Source organism: Emydura macquarii, unplaced genomic scaffold, assembly GCF_026122565.2.
Source record: "Emydura macquarii macquarii isolate MOO-44397 ecotype Brisbane River unplaced genomic scaffold, CSIRO-AGI_Emac_v2 contig_1498, whole genome shotgun sequence".
Lineage (NCBI taxonomy): Eukaryota > Metazoa > Chordata > Testudines > Chelidae > Emydura > Emydura macquarii.
In genome coordinates, this window is record NW_027131635.1 from 181,735 (window position 1) to 203,455 (window position 21,721).

Genomic DNA, 21,721 nt, shown 5'->3' on the forward strand with positions numbered 1-21,721 from the left:
GTCTGTCTCTTTGGATACATCTGTATTATGGCCCTGAGCAGAATGCACTAATGCAAATAGAAAGTGTGATTGGCACAGACACACAAACATCACCGAGGCATAGTTATGTCGTGAAAAAAGCCGCCGAAAAAAACCAACCCTCCCCTTATTTGTTATAGCCATGGCAGAGCAGAGTGTTGCAAACTGATTAGAGAAATACAGGAGTGCTTATAGACTAAATGCAGGTCCATGACAACAGCTTGGCCAGTGAACCAGTTACCACACAGTCTAAACTGTACTGCTGAGAACATGAGTCCAGCTAACAGAGTCAGCAGGACATACCCCTATTTTAACGGTCACTGAGCCTACTGCAGCTTTGCTCTGTCCAGAGTCATGATCAAATTCCATCTATCCCACAGGATGGAACTGCGTTTTAATCATGGTAGGGGACACTAGCATAGCAACCACTGTGTTATAGATGGGCCTTTAGTTTACATTAGGGAGGAAGGAGAATTATTCACGGTTTCAAGAGATATCAGGACAAGAAGTACAAGTTTGACACTGATCTGTGTTTACACTCTGAGAATGATATAAAAATGGCCCATTCTTACACAGCAGACCAGCTGCCTGGGTACATCAGTCGCAGCTGCAGACCTCAGTGACCAAAACAAGCTTCTACTCTATTCCTGCTGACCCTGCAGAGTCAGCCCAGCTCAGAGGCAGGGCCCTGATCTTCAAAGATATTTAGGTGCCTCATTCCTGTTGACATCATGGGAGTTAGGCACCTAAATACCTCTGAGGATCTGGGGCCAGGAGCCTTTTCCTTCCTGTGCATTATCAACAGAATTGTTTACTAAGTTCCAATCAGTTATATCTGTGCAAACCTACTGATGACTGTGGAGATGCCCAGGTTTCACCAAGAACCCAAGAATCTTTATTAGTGGTGACGTGCAAAATGGAAGAGCCCAGTTTCATTCTCAGATCCCAGGCAGGGCCAGCAGTTAAAAACCAAACCAAACACCTTTTTACTTGTGACCTGAACATGTTTGATCCAGTTATTGAGCATTAATAAAGAAGGGCCCCACAATTCCATTGTATTACAACCTTCCTCTGGGCCTCCTTCCTTCCTCGCCACTACTCCACACGCTTGGCAGGCAGGGAAGAAGAGAGTCCCTGTCTTACCACCACTGTCGGTCCATATTTGCATGATAAGGCGAAGAATGGGCCTACCCAACCACCGTTCTTTCCATTCTATGGGCGGGTTGAAGCTTTGGACTCAGTCTGCCACAAGTCCCAGTTAGTGGTGGGTTTGGAGAGACCTCCTCTGCTTACTGCTGCTCGGTTTGCTCACTACACTTCAAGCAGTAGGGAATGGCCCAGCACGTAGCACTCTTCAAAGTCCTCACCCGCTCCTTAGGTCCCTTAATGATTCATGGCCATGCCGCAGTGTACAGCTAGGAGAGGAGATGTATAAACATGGTATGTCCCATGCAGCGAGGGTGGGACACACACGTGCAGAGTATACTGGAAGAGAACTCTGACAGGTCATGAAAGGGAAGTGATGTACTTAAAACTAGCTCTGATACATTCTGTCCAATGGAAGGCAGTGCCATTTTCAGTGACAAACCCAAGTATTACAGCCAGCTACATTTAAACAAATGTCCATCTCAGAGCCAGTCTCTGATTTTCAAATGTGTCTTTATTGATTGAGCCCATACAATATGAACTTTATTTTACAAGAACCTGCAGCTGGTTAGAATCACCAACATAGAAAGAATTATCATCATTGCCTTTTACTAGACTAGAGCGAAAACAGAGGTAAATGCCACAATCCAGTTAAAATAACCTAAACAAACTAACCCAAACATAAAACCCCACATGTAACAAATGGCCAGAATTATTCCCAAACACACTGTGATGCTAGGAGGAGATATGGACACCAAATCAAAACACTCCAGTTTGCAGCTGTCTCCCCCTGGGCATGCACGAGTGAGAGCATGCGTGAGCGAAAGAGAACACACGTGTGAAAGTAAGTGTGTGAGCAAGCATAAGACTGGGGGAGAGAAGTGCAATGGCCCCTGCTGCCCCCAACATGCTTTCACCCACAGGGATTTTCTAAACTACAGAACATTCAGAGCTTGTGAAATGAGAGGCCAACATGGATTTCCACCCACTGGATAAGGAAATACCCCAATAAGCAGCGAGGACTGGAGGGAAGAGGGCTGGGGGAGAATTATGTCATGACATCCTAGGCAATACCAAAGTGGTTGATAATGGTATTTTGTGTGTGAGGTCATCCTAAGAGGGTTATCCCGTATGAGGTGCGCAACAGAAGAGCAAACCTGAATTCAGGGTGCAAAGTAGGGAATGCTTGTCTATATGTTTCTCCTCTTATTCCCCCCTTTCTCTGCCTGGGCATTAGCACTACTAAAGCCATGCATCTCATTCCTCACTGTAGTACCTCCTGCTATTCCATGCCTGCACTTCCCTCACAGCTCTGCCCATGGCCCTCATCCTGATCCACAACCTGCTGTTCTGTTCCTATAGATCTTTGTGGAACAACAGTTTGAAAACAGGGAAAGCATATGACAAATGTCCTACACACCACCAGAGATTAGCAGCTTGCTTATTCCTCTGCTCCAGCAAAGCGCTAACCCAGATTTTTCAACCCCTATGGGCAACGCCCCAGGAAAACGTAGGGAGTTGTGGTGGAATCATCGTATGAAAATAGAGAGTGTTTACCATATTTCCCCCCTTCATCTGGGGTCAGTCTGTTCTTCCCTTCCTTCTGGTCTTCTCCTCATCTCTACGTCCCTCCCTCCAACCCTCACCAATGGAGGAATGTTCACAATAATTCAATTCAATTATTTGATTGTTGCTCAAATCCCAAAATAAAACTTCCGCAAAATTCAATGACCTCCCCCAACCTCCCCGATTTGACTGATGGCAGTTCTAGGAACACCCGCTGTCTGTGCCACTCAGAAGGCACTGCTTTGGCAACACAGACAGGCCTGCATGGGATGGGATCTCTCTGGTAGCTTTGTAAGGACAACACTGGCTCGGGAATTTTTTTTTTCCCAACAAAAAATATCTGTCCTGATGATGTTCAGGCTACCCCGCCCCAAAATAAATACACTGCTCAGCCCTGGTGTGGCACTATTGCCCACCAAGAGCAAGCCAGGGCAGAATGTGTACACAGCAGTGAAAAGCTCTGCTCTTCAAAGGCATGCAAGGGCTGTAAATGACTAGGGATGGAGGGGAGGACTAAATCCAAAGGGTTCTGTACCAGCCTGGGTTGCAATGGAAGGGGTGGGGGGAGGTGGGCGCCACATGTTTGGTCCAGCACTTGAATGCAATTGTTTAAAAAAACAAAACAAAAAACCCTAAAACAAACCACACCTCACCACCCTTCCTCCTCCTGCCTCTCAGCTGAGTAATTCCCAACCCTTGGTGAAGGAAAGGTTAACAGAGAAGTAGGGGAATAGAAGATCAGCCATGGAACTGTTCACGGGCACCCACCTGAGCGAGGATGCTCAGCATGGGGACTTCGTACGGGCAGCCAGAGCACCACAGCGCATGGCGCACTTGCCTGCCCGTGCTAGACGGTGAAGGTGAGTATGACAGGGACAGTGCGGTATACTCACTCCCACATCCAGAGAACGTGCTGCTACCTGGAAGGCGTGCAGGTCTGGCTTGCCTCACAGGGCCCTGGTGCTAGCTAACAGAATTCCCACACACGGCCGGGGACAGAACGCGACAAGGGGAACCTCCCAGTCACACAGCTCCAAACCTTCTGTCAGCCAGTCAGATCACACCATTGAGCCACGTCTCCTCCCTCCTTCCCCTCCCCCCAGTGTAAAAGTAACAATAACAGTAATAATAACGTGTGAAATGTGTGAAAATGATGGCATTGTGTATGTGGTTCATTTCCAGTTCTCTCTCTCTCTATTTTCTCAATCTTCCTCCTCTCCGACATGGATCGCCCCCCTCTCCCCCCAATTCCTGTCAGTCCATTATGTCTGCGCACCCGGAGACCAGCCCTCACTTGCCATAGACGCTCTCATCGCTGTAGGCCACATAGAGAAAATAGTCTTCTTCGTGGTTGTCCTGGAAGTGGGAGGGGAGAAAAGAAGAGGATGAGACACACTCCCTATCTGGGAACATCTCAACCCAGGGGCCGTTGTGACATCCAAAGGAAAGAGCATTTCTCTGTCCCTGTCTGTCTCTCTCTCCTCCAGAGCCCCATTCCCTTCCTGCACAAAGCATCCTGGATGTGGCTGAGTACAGAACAGCAAGGTTTCTTTGTGGATGTTCTGGTCTGCCCCAAATGCTCATGGAATAATAGAAATGGACCGTTCTATTTGCATGTCATTGAGAAGCTGTGGGAAGGGAGATGGAGGAATGGGGCACTATGTCTACACTGGAAAAGAAACAAAACAAAAAAAAATCCACAGCTGTGAGCCTCAGAGTCTGGGTCAACTAGATCAGGCACCCAAGGCTTGTGCTCTGGGGCTAAAAATAGCAGTGTAGATGTTCCTGCTTTGGCTGGAACCGGGGCTCTGAGATCCACTCCTGTCGCAGGTTTTAGAGCCCAGCTTCCAGCCTGAGTCCAAATGTCTACACGGCAATTTTATAGTCCCACAGCCTGAGCCCCATGAGCCCGAGTCAGTTGACCCGAGATCGGAGACTCTCTGTTGCATTTTTTTTTTATTGCAGTGTAGAAGTATCCTCAGTTAGCAGCCTGGCCCTAGGTTTCAGGGTTCTTATTCTGAGAACTGCTGGGGAGGCGAGCCAATAAGAGTTGCAAGCCAGACCCTTAGGTTGTGAAGAGAAAGCTGAGAGGTGTTAAATTAATACTACTCCAGTGATTTACACACATTTAAAGTCACCAATGTTCAGAACATAAGGTACGTAAGCAATTGTTCTCTATGTCCAATTAAGGTAGGGCAAGAAGTAATGGGCTTAGTCTGCAGCAAATGAGATTTCGGTTAGATATTAGGAAAGGTTTCTAACTATACGGGTGGTTAAGCTCTAGAATAGGCTTCCAAGGGAGACTGGAATTCCCATCATTGGAGGGTCTTAAGAACGGGTTGGACAAACACCTGCCGGGGATGGTCTAGGGTTTACTTAGCCCTTCCTCAGTGCAAGGAGCTGGATTTAGAATCATAGATATGTAGGGCTGGAAGAGACCTTGAGAGGTCATCTATCCCCATTTTACAGATAGGAAAACTGAGGCATAGCGAGATTAAGGGATCTGTCTAAATTCACACAGAAAGCCTGTAGCAGAGCCAGGGATAGAACCCAGATCTCTCCAGCCTCAGTGCTCATCTCCAACCACTAGACCTAGCTTCCTCTTAGGTGTCCAATTTGAAAATTAGACTTGGTGTCTTTATCCTTTGTAACCTTCACTAAACAAAAATCCATCCAGCTTTGCTGATGGATAATGACAGGCAGGTTGAGGGAGCCCCTTTTAAAAGTGAAGGGAAGATTGAGGACATTCTTCTGCTTTTGATGGAATCATCCCATTTCTGAATGCTGTAAAGCAGCCCTGCCAGAGATCATGTCCCTTGGGCTCATAAAAGTTTTTCCAAAGGGCAAATTGTTTGCCTTTAGAATGGACCAGATAGCACCAATTACCAAGTGTTCTCAAAACGTTATAACTGGAAGGTGATCCTCAGATGTCCCTACAAGGTCTTCATACACAGATTTCAGATTACGCACACTGACCCCTGCACTGTGCTGTCCATAAACTCAGTGTATTTTTCAGCAAATGCACTCATGATGTTTGTGGTGTGGTTCCTATTCCTGGCTAAGAGAAAATGTCTTTGTTGAAACAGGAAAGCAAATGAATAGGTTCTCCAGTCACTCGTCTACTCATCTGAGTTATGAACAAACAAACCCACTGGGAAACAGGGCTTAGCACATGCGAAAGCTGAATGTTTGTGTAGCAGTGCCTTATTTAAATGTTAGCAGCACATCACTGAGCAGAACCGTGGAGGCCTGACTCGCAGTTCTGTGTTCTAATCACTAGACAAACATTGCCTCCCAGGATATTCTTGGAAGGAATGGGACGGAGACTGCATTGTAACACAAAGATGTGGGCCTGGTGGGGAAACTCTGTGACTCCTAATGTAAAACCCTTCCATTAGCAAAAGAAAATAAATTAATGAAGCAATAATTTAGTTACTAAAATTCCTCTTTCCTCTCCCCGGGCCTCCTGGTGTAACTTATAACCATAGAATGCAACGTACCGAAGAGGGCTGATGGAATTCGAGCAAGAGTGGGGAGTTCCATTCAAGGAGGAGCAAATGTCAAGTGGCAATCACCAAACAGTCGTGCAGTGCTTAGCTCTACTGAGTGAGGAGTTCTCATCTGTCAAATTATTCTAAGGGGTGAGTTGTTCAGGCCACTCTGGCAATATAACAAGGAGACGGGCTGGGCTTACCTCATACAGCTGACCCATGGTAGCACTGGTGGGAGGGATGGTGTTATTGACAAAGAAGAATAGGGCATCCTCCGGCCTCAAGTGGATCCGCTTTCGGATTAAGAAGTAGAACTGGCCAACTGAGGAGGGAGAGGAAGGGAAATAGTGGAGGATGGAATGTGATTGATACAGGGAGCAGACAGCAAAAGTCAAGAGAATGCTTGATACGCACAAACCTCTGCAAATGCAATTTGACATTGACTTGTATATGCCCTGCTCTTCTGTCCCTAAACCCCAACTCTATAGCTACCCTCAGTGCTGCCCTGTAGCTACCTGCTAGTCCAGTCCTGGGCTCCTCAGTTCTGTCCCACAAGCCCCTATGCTATTCCAGTCCCATTCTCTTAATAAGAGGCTACTGATCATACAAAACTGTGGTGGGATTGTGTGGAGACCTGCAGTATATCTGGAGAAGACAAAGAGCAATTTATTAGCCAGCTGCACCATTGAGGCTCTCAACCTTCTTTTGCCCGGAAATGCCTTCACACACAGTCTGCTCAACACCTCTGCAAGAAGAAACCATACGCAAGGATATGATATTAGCAAGAATTACACGTTTATTCTAGAGATCGTCCCTCAAGTGCAAAGTTCAGATCTACATCTGAGCTTTCCCAAAGTTCAAGATCATTTGAATTTGGTTCAACCTAATCAAGGCACAAAGGCCTGCAATGAAATTTGGATTCAGGCTGGAATTCTGATCCTCCCCACCGAAATACAAATGTGTTGGGACCTGGGATTTGATTTTGGGCCCAGCTCACTCTCAGTTTCACTGTAAGAAAAGACCACAGACGTTATGTAAAGACTAGGAAAAAATGGACAATGTGGGAGAGAAAACAGGCACTACCAATTAGTCCAGCGCCCCATCACCTGCCTACCAATGTCCTGACAAGACCAGTATCTCATTTTCTATCATACTGGTTCAGATCATTGGACTCTCTAGTCCCATATCCTGTCTCTGACAGCAGCCTTCACTTCATTCTAGCATGCAGCGCTTTAGTGAAGGGAGGGACACGAGGATTTCTAACCAGCATATCATCAGCTGACACTTTAAATCCTGAAGCTTGATGGCCCTTGTAAATTTTACCTTAGCGGTTGTCACAGCCAGATGCTGTTCTCATTCATAAAACACATTCAATCCTTACTAAGTATTTGCCTGAACCCTATTCCGTGGGAGTGAGTTCTGCATTTAATTATATATTACGGGGAAATTGTATTTCCTTTAATTAATTTATAAATGTTTCCTTTTTCACGTCCCCAAATAGAATCAGACTTAATCATATAGTGACAAACCCATGACCATTTGGAAATGGAATTTCATGGCTGTCACAGTGTTACATACCATGGCCACTCAGAATTTCATGGTGGGAGCATTTAGTGTATTCACATTCTCCTGCTTCAAAGACATAGACCCTAACTATTTGAGCTAAAGGAGGATGACTATTGGTTATTGGCTGTATTAAGGGTTATATTACACAGCTAAATCATTCTCATTATAATAAAAGGCAGTGGTGACACATACACAGTACCTAGGCCATTAGAATACTGTGTAATAGACAGCGCCATTCATCAGAAGAGCTCAAAGTACTTTACAAACAGTAATTAAGCTTCACAACCGCCCTTACAAGATACATTTGTGCTATAAATACAGATGGGGAAACTGAGATAAAGAGAGGTTAAGTGGCTTGCCCAAGATCATATTGCAAGTCCATAGCAGAATCGAGACTAGAATCCAGGAGTCCTTACTCCGAATCACTAGACACACTGCCTTTTTGGGTCTTCCATCCTACCAGCAAAAGACATTCTCATTATGATGATATCAGCACAAAGAATTCCTGGGAACTTCCTCATTGGAAGGCAGGAAGAAAGGAGGCAGGGTTTATTACCTGTGAGGTCAGAAGGCACAAGGTACTTCCTCTTGTCCAGATCAGGTACTCTGGCTTTGGGTGCCTTCTCCACAATAACCTGGAGAGGGAGAAATAGGACATGAGCATGACCAAAGGGAGTGGACCAAAAAGTATCACCGAAAAAATAAGTGGTCCCTTAAGAGGGATGTTCAAGGCCCAAGGAAATTCTCTCAAGCTCTGCTGGGGGACCAACACTCAAAAAGCAGGGGGACTGCAGGGCAGGACTGAGGGTCATTGGCAAAGCTGTGTTGGGTGCCCAGGACTGGAACAGCAAGTATCAAAGAATAAAATATAGAATGGAGGAACAGCTGCAAAGTTGGAACACAGGTGTTGCAAAATCAGATCAGACTAATGGTTCAAGTAGTTCCTTATCCTGCCTCCAACAGTAGCCAGTATCACATGCTTCAGAGAAAAGTGCAAGAAACCCCATAACAGAATAGCCAACAGGGGAAAATTCTCCCGGACCCCAATTATTAAGTGGTTAGCTTATATATATTCTGAACATGAGGGTTTACATTCTTCATAATTATTTCAACCTACATAATGTAAAAGTGGATGTTCTAATTATCCACAGAAACGTCTAAACCATTTTTTAAATCCTACTAAGCTCCTAACCTCCATAATATTTTGTGGCAGTGAGCTCCACAGGCTAATTACTTGTATATGTTGCATAAAAGAATATAAAGTGAAGTAAACAAAGTCAAACAGGCAAAGAGGTCCAGAACCATGGAAGCAATACTCACAGGTACAACTGGGCAAATATTTAACTCAAAAGCAACAAGTACTCGAAAAGCAGAGAGAGACATGGTGGTTTGAGTAGCTTCCGTGAAAATTTCTAATGGAATGTTAAGTTTTTTGGTGAATCTGGGAAACCACTGCAGAAGTTGGAAACAAATTTCCCTGGCACTATCTGATTTCTCTGGAAAACCATGGAGCCAAGTTTTTGCATTTTTCATTTTGAGCATGATTAGTACAGATTGGTCACATGGTTGAACCTATGTGGTCTGTCAGTCATCCAAAGCCATTTGGACTCATTTTCTTAGGATGAGAGGCTGAGTTTTCTGTGCATGCCTTGATCAAGTCAGGGCAAGACAAAACTAGGCCCAAGTTTTCAAAAATGGCCTCTGATTTTGGGTACCCAACATGAAACACCTGGAGCCAGATTTGCAGAGGTGCTGAGCTCACAGCTCCAGCTGATGTCAATGGAAGTCGCAGATCCTCAGCCGCTCAGAAAAAAGCAGGCCTGACACACATCTAATGTTGGTCCATGAAATTACATACCAATTTTCAAAAGGTGGATCCTAGCGTCTCTGGAATTTGGAGATTTGACTTTCCTAAGACACTGCATGTGTGCGGGGAATGGGATGTGTTTGTGGGCTTGGGATAGCTGGGAGGGTGGTGTGTGTGTGCCCACACACGTGTAAAGGATGTGTAAAATGTGTTGATGTGCGGAGGATCTGGCGAATGGGGGATAGTCTGGGAGTCTTGTGTTATGTGTGTTCAGCATTTGGTGTTGCTGGATGTAACTGTATAGTGTGTGTCTGGGGTAGTGGGAGAGTTGGGGGAAAAACTAAAGGAGTGTGGAGTTGCACTTTTCCTTCTTCCATCCAATTTCCCAAGTCACCTACAAGGAGAACCTTGTGAATGCAGGAGTGAGACTGCCTTCGTGATACAGGAGGGCGAATTCCAGCAGAATTTTTACCTTGGTGGGGAAGAAAGGAGAGGTCACAAGAAGTGTGGGTCTTGGGAAGAGGAAGGGATGGTACTGGGATTACTAAAGCCAGAAAGTGTTGAAATCCAATAGAGTTTAACAGGCACTACAATTTACAAGGAGATAGGAATGGGGTGGGGATGTTTGGTTGATTGGCTTCAGTAGATATCCAACTTGTCTGGATAATAAATTTACCAGGTGTCCATTATCAGGGACCTGAAACCTGCACAAAATAGCCACACTCCATCCAAACTGTTCCTGGAATATTATCTCCACCCCTCACCCTCTGCTGTGATTCTGATCCCAAAAGTTTGAAAATCTATCTGCAGAAAGATGGAGAGACATTCGGTAAAGGAAAAACCACAGGGCAAATGCAGATTATCTCCTGATTGTCACTGGGTGATGTTTGCTGTAGCATGAGATGGCGCCAACACTCTTGTCTCAGCTAAAATGCTTAGATGTACCAGGTGCACTGCAGAATGAGCAGCTGAAGGGACGTCATCACCAGGAACCCAGTTGTCAGGAAAGGCAGACACAGAAATGATGCAAAGAAGCTTCCCTGGTGCCTCTAATTATCCACTACACAGCTCTGTCAATGATTTTGAGGAAGGTATTTTCCATTGCAGCCAGACGGACTTCCAGTCTGAACAGCTGCACCCAGAGTTTCTCCTTCACCCTGACCTGCAGCACACCTTGCTATTTTAGTCCTGGCCTCCCCCACACAGATCTGCCAATGCATCTCAATCCTGACCTGCCTTACCCCTTGCTATTCCTGTTCTGGCCTCCCACATAGCCCTTGCAGTCCATATCCCATCATTACCCACAGCACAGCCTGCTACGCTAGTCCTCAGACTCTAGCACAGATCCTGACCTCACTCTTGACATGTGGCACCCCGTTATTCCAGGCCTAAAGCTCTGCGCGTCATTCCGGATTAGCAACAAACGCAAGTCCTACTCCGGTCCTGTGGTCCACACGTAGCTTTGCCAATGCATGTACCTCAATTCTGACTTGCAGAAACTCTTGCCAGACCAAACATGGGGCCTCTTCTAAAGAATAAAATGATGCTGAATTGGAGCAAAAATGTGGGGCAAGATTTTTCTTTCCCTTTGCATCCAAGGGGGAGTCCAGACTATTTTAGATGGAAGCCCCTGTACGGTAAATCTAGGACAGACATCTCCAAAGGGGATGGAAAGAAAGAGCATTTTGAGAATATTTAATGAAAGGAACCACAGAAAAGTAATGAGTTTAGTTCCCCATTTACCTTTCTTAATTATTACCATAAAAATAGAAGTTTTCCATAAGCATTCCAAAGGGACCTAAGGATGAAGAAGCAAAGCTAGGCTGGGAGAACATGACCTTGTTTTTTATGTGATGGTTTTTTCCACAAGGAGATTAAATGGGAGGGCAAAAGATTGATAGCAACTGCTCAATCTTCTCTGATATGCAAGGACAAGAACAAGGCAAGGCTCTATTGAAAAGATACGCCAAAAGAAGATAAAACAAGAATTAAAATGAAAGGTAGATCTCTGATAACATCATACTGGCCCTCCAGTTTTCCAGAAAGGTAATATGATTAACCCACATATTGCCTTCCACCATTTTTGCAAAGAAAATGGTTAACTTCCCTTCCCACCCCATGACAACATGCACACAGACAGCCATAAAAAAAGATTAGCAGTGTTTTCCCCTGCTAAATTGCTGCGGATCATGTGGGGAAGGGAACACAGAGATAGACCACAGCACCCATTTACACATCAAAGGGTATCATTCTTGGTATATAACAATATTATAAGTAGATATAGGTATATAAAAGCAAATCAGGAAACAGATAACAGATTTAAAGCAGATCAATACAATAATAATAACCCCCCAAATCGTCTTCTCTAGCCCTCCCCCTTACAAATAATAAACCATAGAACATCTGATAAAACCAAGGCCATGTTTGCTAAACAGAATCAGCACTCCAAGCCCAGCCAGGGGGCGGCAATCAGTACACCATACTAAGACACTGTTATGTATTCCACTCACAGGGACCCTGTCTGGATATTTCTTCCTGATCTTCTCCCCTTCTTTTTTTCTGTATTCAAAAGGATGATCTTCTTTGTACTGGAACTTCATGTTGTTGTTGTTCTTTTTTTGGTGTCTCGAGTGTCCCCTTTGGAGGCTGCTGTTTCTTAGTATAAATATCGCTGTACGGATTCAGTGTCTCCCCAGACCCTTGCTAGCAGAGACAGTGGCTCTCCGCGAATTCTGAAGCGACTGAGAATCTTCGGCGCAGCTTTGACTTCTCCTTGCGCCCGTTTCCCCAGACTGCGGAGACACAGCTGATCATGGAATACAAACAACGCTGTAGCAAATTGGGCATTGTGACGTCACAGGGAGAAGCTTCCATCATTCTAGGCGGCACCACCTCACCCGTAGAAGAGGGGGGACAGATGGCAAATTAACTAAATCGTTTCGGCCCAGCCCTTCGGCTGTGACTGAGACACATGAAGATCTACCTAGACGTGCTAAGTTATCACCCGCCATCGCCTGCCCGAAGATACGGCCTTTCACCCCTTTCAAATATATATTGAACAATGCAGTCCCCCCCCTTGCTCTGCGTCATATGGTTTGATCCCCATGCTACTGCTGCAGCCGGGCTGCAGCTCCACAGCGCTGTGTCCAAGGGGAGGGCGAGGGGCTGCCTGTGCAATAACAGTGACACGCGAACACGTCCCGTCCCAGGCCTGCCATGTCCGAGCCATTGATGGGGACATGGGGGGGAGGGGGGGCAGAGCTTGTGGGGCGGGGCGGGGCGGGGGGGGCAGATCGTCCAAGGGGGAATATGTGGCTGGCGAGCCAGGCTGTCCTGCCCTTGCCTAGCGCGGGGCGGTTGTCACGGGGCGTCTCTGCCTTTGCAGCGTTGTGTCTCCCGCGCATCTTCGCTCTGCTGGCGGTGACAGCAGAACAAAGGGCTGGGCACGGGCAGCTGGCCACGACTCGTGACTCAGGGTGGCCGAGCCCCTCGCTCGGGGCAGGGCATGACTCGTGACCGCACGGCCGCCTGTGTGTAATCGACGGGCCTGGTTTCCGTCCGTCAGGCCGGGCTGCGGCGGCGGCCGCCTCCCCTGCCGCCGAGCCGGGAGCTGGTTGCTGCGGGAGAGAGCTCGTGATTCGGCTGAGTCACACACCTGCAAAGCCGCCATCGCCGCCTCGCCCGCGGAGCCAGGAGCGAGGCCGGCAGAGCGGAGCGCGCTCCGAAGCGGTGCCCGTGGGAACGGGAACTGGCTTAGCGCCCTGAGCCGGGCTGCTTCGCTCTCACGTCCCCTTGTGAGCCAGCGGTTAGGGAATCCTGAGACCCAAACCCGGGGCACTGCAGGCGCTGTGAAGTGAAGACTGATGTCCCCTCCACTGGGGGAGGGCGAACTGGGAAACAAGGAGTGGAGGATGTTTTCGGAAATAAAAGTGCCATGTTCGGCTTGTTATCGTTCATGGGATCCATAATTCATTAGTGTGTGCGCCACCAGAAGTCATTCGTCACAACATTGCCGAATCCAGACAGTCTCCCTGTGTTTGAACAGAAAACTTGTACTAGAGAGAGCAGATGGACTGTCTCACCTAGAGGATAGAGCACTTAACTGTGGCTAAGGAGACCTGAAATATGATCCCGGTTTGTCACTAGCCCGTGACATGAGCTTGTGCAAGTAATTTCATCTTTCTGTGCCTCAGTTTGCCTATCTGTAAAATGGGGATGGTACTGACCATCTTAGTAAAGCGCTTTGAGATCTGATGACTAGCACTAGATAAGACTCATGTATTATTACTTCACTCTTCCTTATTCAATATGTGTTATTCATTCATTCATGCATGCATCTTTAAAATAGTTCAGTCATCCAATTAGGGTGCAAAAACTATGGCTAATAAAGGTGACCAACTGCACAACAGAAATTGCAAGTAGTTGAAGTGAACAGTTTGTAAATAAGCTATAGGCTGGCCATAATTCATCCAAGTTATTCAGCTGATGCTTATAAACAACAAAGACATTCCAAGGAAATCAGTAAGAGAATTTCTTAGTGAATTCTACCAGTTCAGATCAGTAAATATATATCCATTTTATAAAATTATAACAAAAATGGATCAGCAGATATACAAATTCTATTTCATAGAATCATAGAAGATTAGAGTTGGAAGGGACCTCCAGGAGGTATCTAGTCCAACCACCTGCTCAAAGCAGGACTAACCTCAGCTAAATCATCCCAGCCAGGGCTTTGTCAACCTGCAGTTTAAGAACCACTATTCCCACCAAATGGCATTGTCATAAATGGCATTACTGTCCCTACCATTATTCTGGGGGACCCCACATACTGCCTTTTGCTTCATCTTATGAAATATTAGGCTGATATCCTGGCCAAAGAAGGTTGAATTACACCCCCAGCAGGTGTAGAATGGTTGTTGAATGTGCTTTAGGCACACTGAAATCCCGTTCAAGATGTTTACAGACCCCTTTGGATTCCAGTGTCATCAACGCTGTCTGCATCACTGTGGCTTGCTCTACTCTTCACAGTCACTGTGAAGCCAAAGGTGAGACATTTCCCCCTGAATGGACCTATGACAGTAATGGATTTCTGAACCGGTACCCTTGGTCAGACGGTGCACCCACCACTGCATGAGCTGGATGCAGGCAGGTTACAGAAGTCAGGTATGCTTTGTGCACCCACATTATGGACTTGCAAGGGCCAATGGAAGGAGAATGGTAATTTCATGAATGGGTTTGTGTGCAGGGAAGGAGGTGATCGATTGTCGGGGGAGGGTTTCAATGCTTGGTGAGGGGTTGATTGCCATGAATGACCTACCCACTTATGAAAGGAGGAGGTGATTCACAGCAATGGTTGATGTAAGGAAGTGACGGTTGTATGGACTGATGTAACTAACTGTATTAAGAAATAGTATTTCCATACTAGTTCTCCCTGATCATATGTTTACCTTTATTATTTGAAATACACTTGTATGATGTGATGCGGTGATTTCAATAAAACTTATTTGATAACATAAAAAGCTTTATTTATAAACATGTATTAGAAAAATACAACATTAACCCATTGGCAGGCAGACCAACTGCCATTATCACACCAAAATATCAGTAAAAACAATGACCTTTTTGTAAAAAGTGCATGAACAAGTGTAAACAGTGATCTGTGTACAAGACAGAAACCCTCTACTCTTGCATGTCCCCAGCCCCACATTCTTCTTTCCCTTCCCTCTACAGTTGCTGCCCACATGGTGATAGAGGTGGGGGTTGGAGGCATCCACAGTAGAGGGGGTCAATGTGGAGGTCTCCATGGTTCAAAGTTGCATGGCCTAACCACTCATAGGGACCAACTGCAAGGGCCACCCAGCCATGGAGTTGTCCACACTGTTTCTGGACTGCAACACAGGGTACTGTAGAAAGGACGTAGGCTATAACGTAGGTGCCGCTGGAGTCGGTACTCTTGCAGCCATTAGTAATAGCAGACACTCAAATAGTTCTTTCTGCTGAGCTCTATAATCCCCCTGTAGCCACTGTTCCTGTTCCAGGAACTGTGAAGCAAAGGTCTGCTCCTGTGTTGCAATCCTATCTCCAAGCTATGCAACCAGCCTGAGCCTTTCCTCTAGCTGCAAGTCCCTCTGTTTTCTTAGTACTGGATCTTCTTATTGAACCCGTGCAGTACTTCAATCAGAAGTTCATCACAGAAACGCTTCCTCTTGGTACTGCAAATGAAGGTATGTTGACCCAGGCTTGTGCTGCAGTGTGGGTATTGCAGCCTGTCGAGGTTGAAGGGCCTGGAATAGGACATGACACAAGAGATTATTGTCTTCCACAGCTCAGTGCAGGAGAACAGAAAAAATCCTTATGGAATTTGAAGGACATAAAATGTTACTTTTTTCAAACGGAACCTCAATATATTGTGAGAGGGATGCTTTAGACATAGACGTTCCCTGGAGACAGACAGATTAATCACAGTGAAAGAAGTATGGACACAATTGTAAGTTTAAAAAAAAAAAAAGCTTTTTTTTTTTAAAATTACAGAAGCACTTGGGTTTAGGCGGGCAGTCGGTGGGGTGGCTGTGCTAAAAAAGGTTTTACTATCATTTCAGGCTTTCCGTATTTTAGAGGATATAATGTTCTTGTCATGCCTGATTGGCAAAGGGAGATATATTCCAAGCTGCCAAAGGGAGACTAAGAGTGGACTTTCCTTCCCACAGGAAGCTTTGTGATTGCCCCTTGATTAAAATTCTGCCAGCAAGCTGAAGGGAAGGTTGAGGTGATTCCCCCGTCCCTGATGGAGTTACCCCCTCTCTGTACGTCACTAAACCACCCTGCCAAAGGTAACTAATTCCTTCAGGTTAACAAAAATGCTTCTGAAGAGCAAATTGTTTGGCCTAAACGGTGGACCGGCTTGTGCCAGAGGTCAGATACTTTGAGAACATCTTCTCCTGTGAGGAGTACTGCCAGACCCCTTATGCACTACCTTTCCCTATCTCAAAGCCACAAGCTGAACACTGGACAGGCAGCATATTTTTTTCAAGAACAAAACAAACACTTCCAGTGAAGTGCAGCTTAATATAACTTTGTTTGCCAAGTGGCATTGTCTCCCTCCTTGATCTGCAATAGCAATTTTGTTTACTTGGGAAAACAAATGGATCATTTTCCCAGTTGCTCCTGGCTCCTCATGGCAGCTCCTGCACCCCTGGGACACGGGGTTTATCATATGTCAAAGAGGTGACATTTTAATGGGAACCCTTTGATAAATTATTTGCAGCTTATCACTTATCCTGCCTGGCCCATCTCCCTGCCAGCTGTTGGGATGAGCAACAGCATTATTATTCTCATTGTGCTTGTAGAATTGGCTGTGAATTTAGACCCTGAGGGAAAGAAAGCAAGAGGAGTGAGCCTCCAAGAATTTTAGTGTGTGTCATCACTACACAATTAACGCCTGTGACTGGCACCAGGGACTGAGCATCGGTCACAAGCACAGTGCCCCAGGGGTCGGTACTCAGGCCTGTCTTATTCAACATCTTTATTAATGATCTGGAGGATAGGGTGGATTGCATCCTTAGCAAGTTTGCAGATGACACTATGATGGGGGGAATGGTAGATATGCTGAAGGACAGTGATAGGATACAGAGTGACCCAGACAAATTAGAGGATTGGGCCAAAACAACCTGATGAGGTTCAATAAGGACAAGTGCAGAGTTCTGCACTTATGACAGAAGAATCCCATGCACAGCTACAGACTGGGGACCAATGAGCTGGGCAACAGTTCTGCAGAGAAGGACCTGGGGCTTACAGTGGACAAGAAGCTGGATATGAGTCAGCATTGTGCCCTTGTTGCCAAGAAGGGTAATGGCACATTGGGCTGCATTAGTAGCAACATTGCCAGCAGATCACGGGAAGTGATTATTCCCCTCTATTTGGCACTGGTAAGGCCACATTTGGAGTATTGTGTCCAGTTTTGGGCCCCCGCTACAGGAAGAATGTGGACAAATTGGAGAGAGTCCAGGGGAGGGTAACGAAAATGATTAGGGGACTGGAGCACATGACTTATGAGGAAAGGCTGGGGGAGCTGTGTTTTCTTAGTCTGCAGAAGAGAAGAGTGAGGGGGGATTGGATAGCCTTCAACTGCCTGAAGGGGGGTTTCCAGGGAGGATGGAGCTAGGCTGTTCTCAGTAGTGGCAGATGACAGAACAAGGAGCAATGGTCTCCAGTTGCAGTGGGGGAGGTCTAGGTTGGATATTAGGAAAATCTTTTTCACTAGGAGGGTGGTGAAGCACTGGAATGGATTACTTACGGAGGTGATGGAATCTCCATCCTTAGAGGTTTTTAAGGCCCAGCTTGATAAAGCCCTGGCTGGGATGATTTAGTTGGGGTTGTCCTGCTTTGAGCAGGGGTGGGAGTAGATGACCTCCTGCGGTCCCTTTCAACCTAATATTCTGCAATATGATTCACACGAGTTAGCCTTGCCGAGGTGTTAGAAGCCACGCTGCAAAGCCCTACCGATGTCACGTGATGTCATTGGTGCTGGGATCTGCCATGTGTATCATTAGGACCCCTGGGGCACATCCCACGTTTCTTATTGTGCTGCAGTGAGTTGAGCCACTTTATGATCCCTTCACAGGGAGTTGTGGGAGAATTTGTCTGTCCTTCTGGGCACACAGGGAAACCTGTGAGAAGGCATTGAGGACTATCAGCACTCAATTGTTTAGCCTCTCTGTTCGTATTTATTAAAGAAAAACTTCAACCCTCCCCCCCAAATTACAGTCACAACAGGAACAGTGCACAGATACAAAAGGAAAACATCCAAACCCTTCACGACCCAGGCTCTGAGAACTAAAATGTCCGTTTGGTGTCATAGGCCCCGTGTGGATTGCCATTTTGCCAAACTCATGTTTTTTTCTCAGCCATTGCTAGCAACTGAATGACTGCATAAAATAGTGTGAACTAGTTTCAGATGAGTCATCCTGCACCTGAAAATAGGCTGATCAGCAGCTGTACCATAGATAATATAGAACGACTTCATTAACAGCTACCTGGATCCCAAAGAAAATACTCAGCAAATGTCTTCCTTCCTTATCAGGCAGATGCTGAATCCTCTGGTGTCTGAAAAAGTCCAAAAGCTGACAGGCCATAAGCCTGGACGTTCAACAGTGGGACTCTCAGATTTGAGGCCAACAGATCCCGAATGTGTATGTTAAAGGTTCAGCATAGTAGAAAGTGTTCCAGAGCAGGTTTCCCAGGGGCAGTCTTTATCTACTCTGTGTGCTTCTCTTGCAGGCTACCTCTGACATACAATTTACCATGAAACATTCACCACCATATATCCCTGTACTGAGGAGAACTCTATTATTTCAAACATACAATGGTGCCCCATTGAGACAAATTTCTGGACAATTCAAAACTGCTAAATGGCGTTCTGAACAATATTTCTTAAGCACCTTCTGGTTGTGACCCTAAGATCCTCTCAGTGTCAACTGGCAAAGGGTTCGCTGATCTACAACAGCAATTTCTATTGTGCCAGACAAATTAATTACACCTAAAAGGTTGCTTTCATAGTATTTGTCCAAAAAGGATCTTGTAAGGTGTCTAATAAAAGTTTATAGCATACTGATCTTCATTATCATTGCAAGATGTATGTACAGATGATATTTAAGGAGTTGTGTATATGAACTGAATTTTGTGTCTAAAGCAGAACTGATTAATAGGTTTTGGATCTGACTAAGGACGTTGTTTCACCTGTCTCTCTGTTGGATATGTAGATTAAACATGATAAACCAACACAATGGAAGCAAAATCTGCATACGGAATAACAGGGGGATGGAAGACAGCAGAGACTAAGCCGCAGACAATGAGCTGTGGGGATATAAGGAGAAGGCAAAAAGGACACCATTTTATCCTTCGCTGAGGAAGCAAAAAGAACAGCACTTTTTGCATTTGTGAAGGTTGGATCGTGGAAAGTTGATTAGTGATGCTGGGAGTTTGTTTTAGGTGAATAACTGTTTTAAACAAGGATTTTAGCCAATTAAAGTTAAGTTTAGGCTTTAAGAAACATATTATACTGATTTATATGTAACCATTTCTGTTCCCACTCGTTATTCTTGCTCTCTATCTCTGAGATCTTAGTCTTTAATAATAAACTTATGATTGTTTTCACAATAGATATAACTCAACGCTGTGATGTGAAAAAGGATCTGATCCTGAGTTATACCAGTCTAGCTGTGTGTATACTGTTCCCTTGGAGACAGCAAACCTAGCAATTTCTGTGAGTGTCAAGTGGTTAAGGGCTGGACATTGTAAGTGGATGCTTCAGAAGAGGTCAGGAACTGGGGGTGCACTTAATGTTTAACCTGCAAGGTGAACTGAGGGCTGTCATAAGCCCAGCAGAGAATGCTTGAGTGGCTGGCAGAGACACCCAGTTAGCACAAGAAAGAGTCCTTCTTGCTGGAGTCAAGTGGGGGTAACACAGTGACTCGCGGTCTTGGGCACCCCAAGAAAGTGTCACAGTGGTGTAGTCTTGGCAGGATTTAGACACAGTTTGCTGGTTAGCTAAGAACCATTCTCCCACACAAAGGACTTAAATGTTCTGTGCCTCAAAAATGGAGCATAGTAAATGCTTACCTGCCACACAGGGAGCTTGTGAAACTTAATGGGTTAATGTCTGTAAAGTGTTTCATGATCTTTGGATGAACATTTTAAGTATTACTTTTATTTTATTAATAATAAGGATAATCACTTTATCTGGGTTTTTTTTTTTCCATTGTAAAGAATACCAAAGCATTGTACAGAATATATGTGCCAAAATGTAGCCATCTCTTGGGTGGAATGTAGAAGCCGTTCTGTATCAGTGACACTACATAACAGTTAAGCAAGTCATACAATTCTTTAATGATTAGCAGAGTAATTATTCTAATTCCTTTAAGCATCTTATGCCTTATTTAAGAGTTACCCATGTGTCACAGCTGCAGTTACTACTCATGGATATAGAAAAAAGTCACTATGTAAAGAACATATTTGATTAAATGCTCTATATTCTTTTAATAGTCATTCCATTAAAAAGCCTTCCCTATAATTAATAATAATTTACATTTATATATCACTTGTAATCACAAAGGATTTCAAAGAGCTTTATGACTAATAAACTGTCATACAAAGTATACTCAAGGTCCATAGCTATCAGTGAGATGCAGTCATCTCTGGTGTGGAACAGGTCTAACAGCATACAGCAGCACTAAACAACAGATTAGCTATGGAAGTAGAGAAAAATGCTATATTCTCTTGGAAACTTCCAGAAGAATTGAGGGAGCGTAAATGTAAATAATTATCCTAAACAGATATTAAGTCCAATCATTGGAATTAATATTTCTGTTCTTTCACAAAGGGAGGCAGTGTGGCCTAAAAGATGGAGCCCAGGAGTGGGACTCAGGAGACCTGGGTTCTAATGCCAGCTCTGCTGCTGATTGACTTTGGGAAAATCACTTTCCCGCTCAGTGCCTTAGTTTCCCCATCTGTAAAATGGGGATAATAATACTAAACTCCCTGTGTAAAGTGCTTTGTGGGCTCCTGAGGAAAAGTGTTATGGAAGAGCTAGGGATTACTATTACTAGTGGATCTTTACTGACTAGTGTGACCTATCCGTGCCTAGAGTAGATAATCTGAAAATGCCAAGGTCAGGGCAGGCTGCGAAAGGAGATCAGATTCTCCCAGCGCTGGTGGATGACACTGAAGTCAGACTTCCCAACCAGCCACAAACAGTGCTTCTGATTCCCCACACTGGTTAAGAAGCTAAAACAAAACATACACAGCTCCCTTTACTGCATTTCAGTCTCTGGCTCCCAATCAGCCATTAGGTCCAATAAGGAGATAAGTTATTTAAAACACTATGCTCTTTACCAAAAAGGTTCCCCTGACCTCAAAGGATCAGCCACAGTACCAGATCAATATAAATTTGGATCTTACCCAAAATATGACGCTCCCAACCTGTCCTTTAGTAACTAAAACTAAAGGTTTATTATAAAAGGAAAGAAACAAACTATAAGAAAAATGTTAAATGATTAAAGCAATCACATACATACAAATGATTTGAAAGTCCATCTATGTCAGGTTTCCAGTAGAATTGTGGAGTTTGCAG

At 45.1% G+C, this 21,721-nt stretch overlaps 1 protein-coding gene across 1 annotated transcript; it reads right to left on the bottom strand.

The window, feature by feature from the left end:
- Nucleotides 1-1,658: 1,658 nt before the first annotated feature.
- On the bottom strand, nucleotides 1,659-12,419 carry GABARAPL1 (GABA type A receptor associated protein like 1). Its single transcript, XM_067554676.1, has 4 exons — nucleotides 12,105-12,419; nucleotides 8,344-8,422; nucleotides 6,425-6,543; nucleotides 1,659-4,086 (listed from the first exon to the last, which is right to left on the bottom strand). Exons 1-4 carry the CDS (start codon nucleotides 12,192-12,194, stop codon nucleotides 4,021-4,023), a joined length of 354 nt encoding a protein of 117 aa, XP_067410777.1. The 5' UTR covers nucleotides 12,195-12,419; the 3' UTR covers nucleotides 1,659-4,020.
- Nucleotides 12,420-21,721: the final 9,302 nt, after the last annotated feature.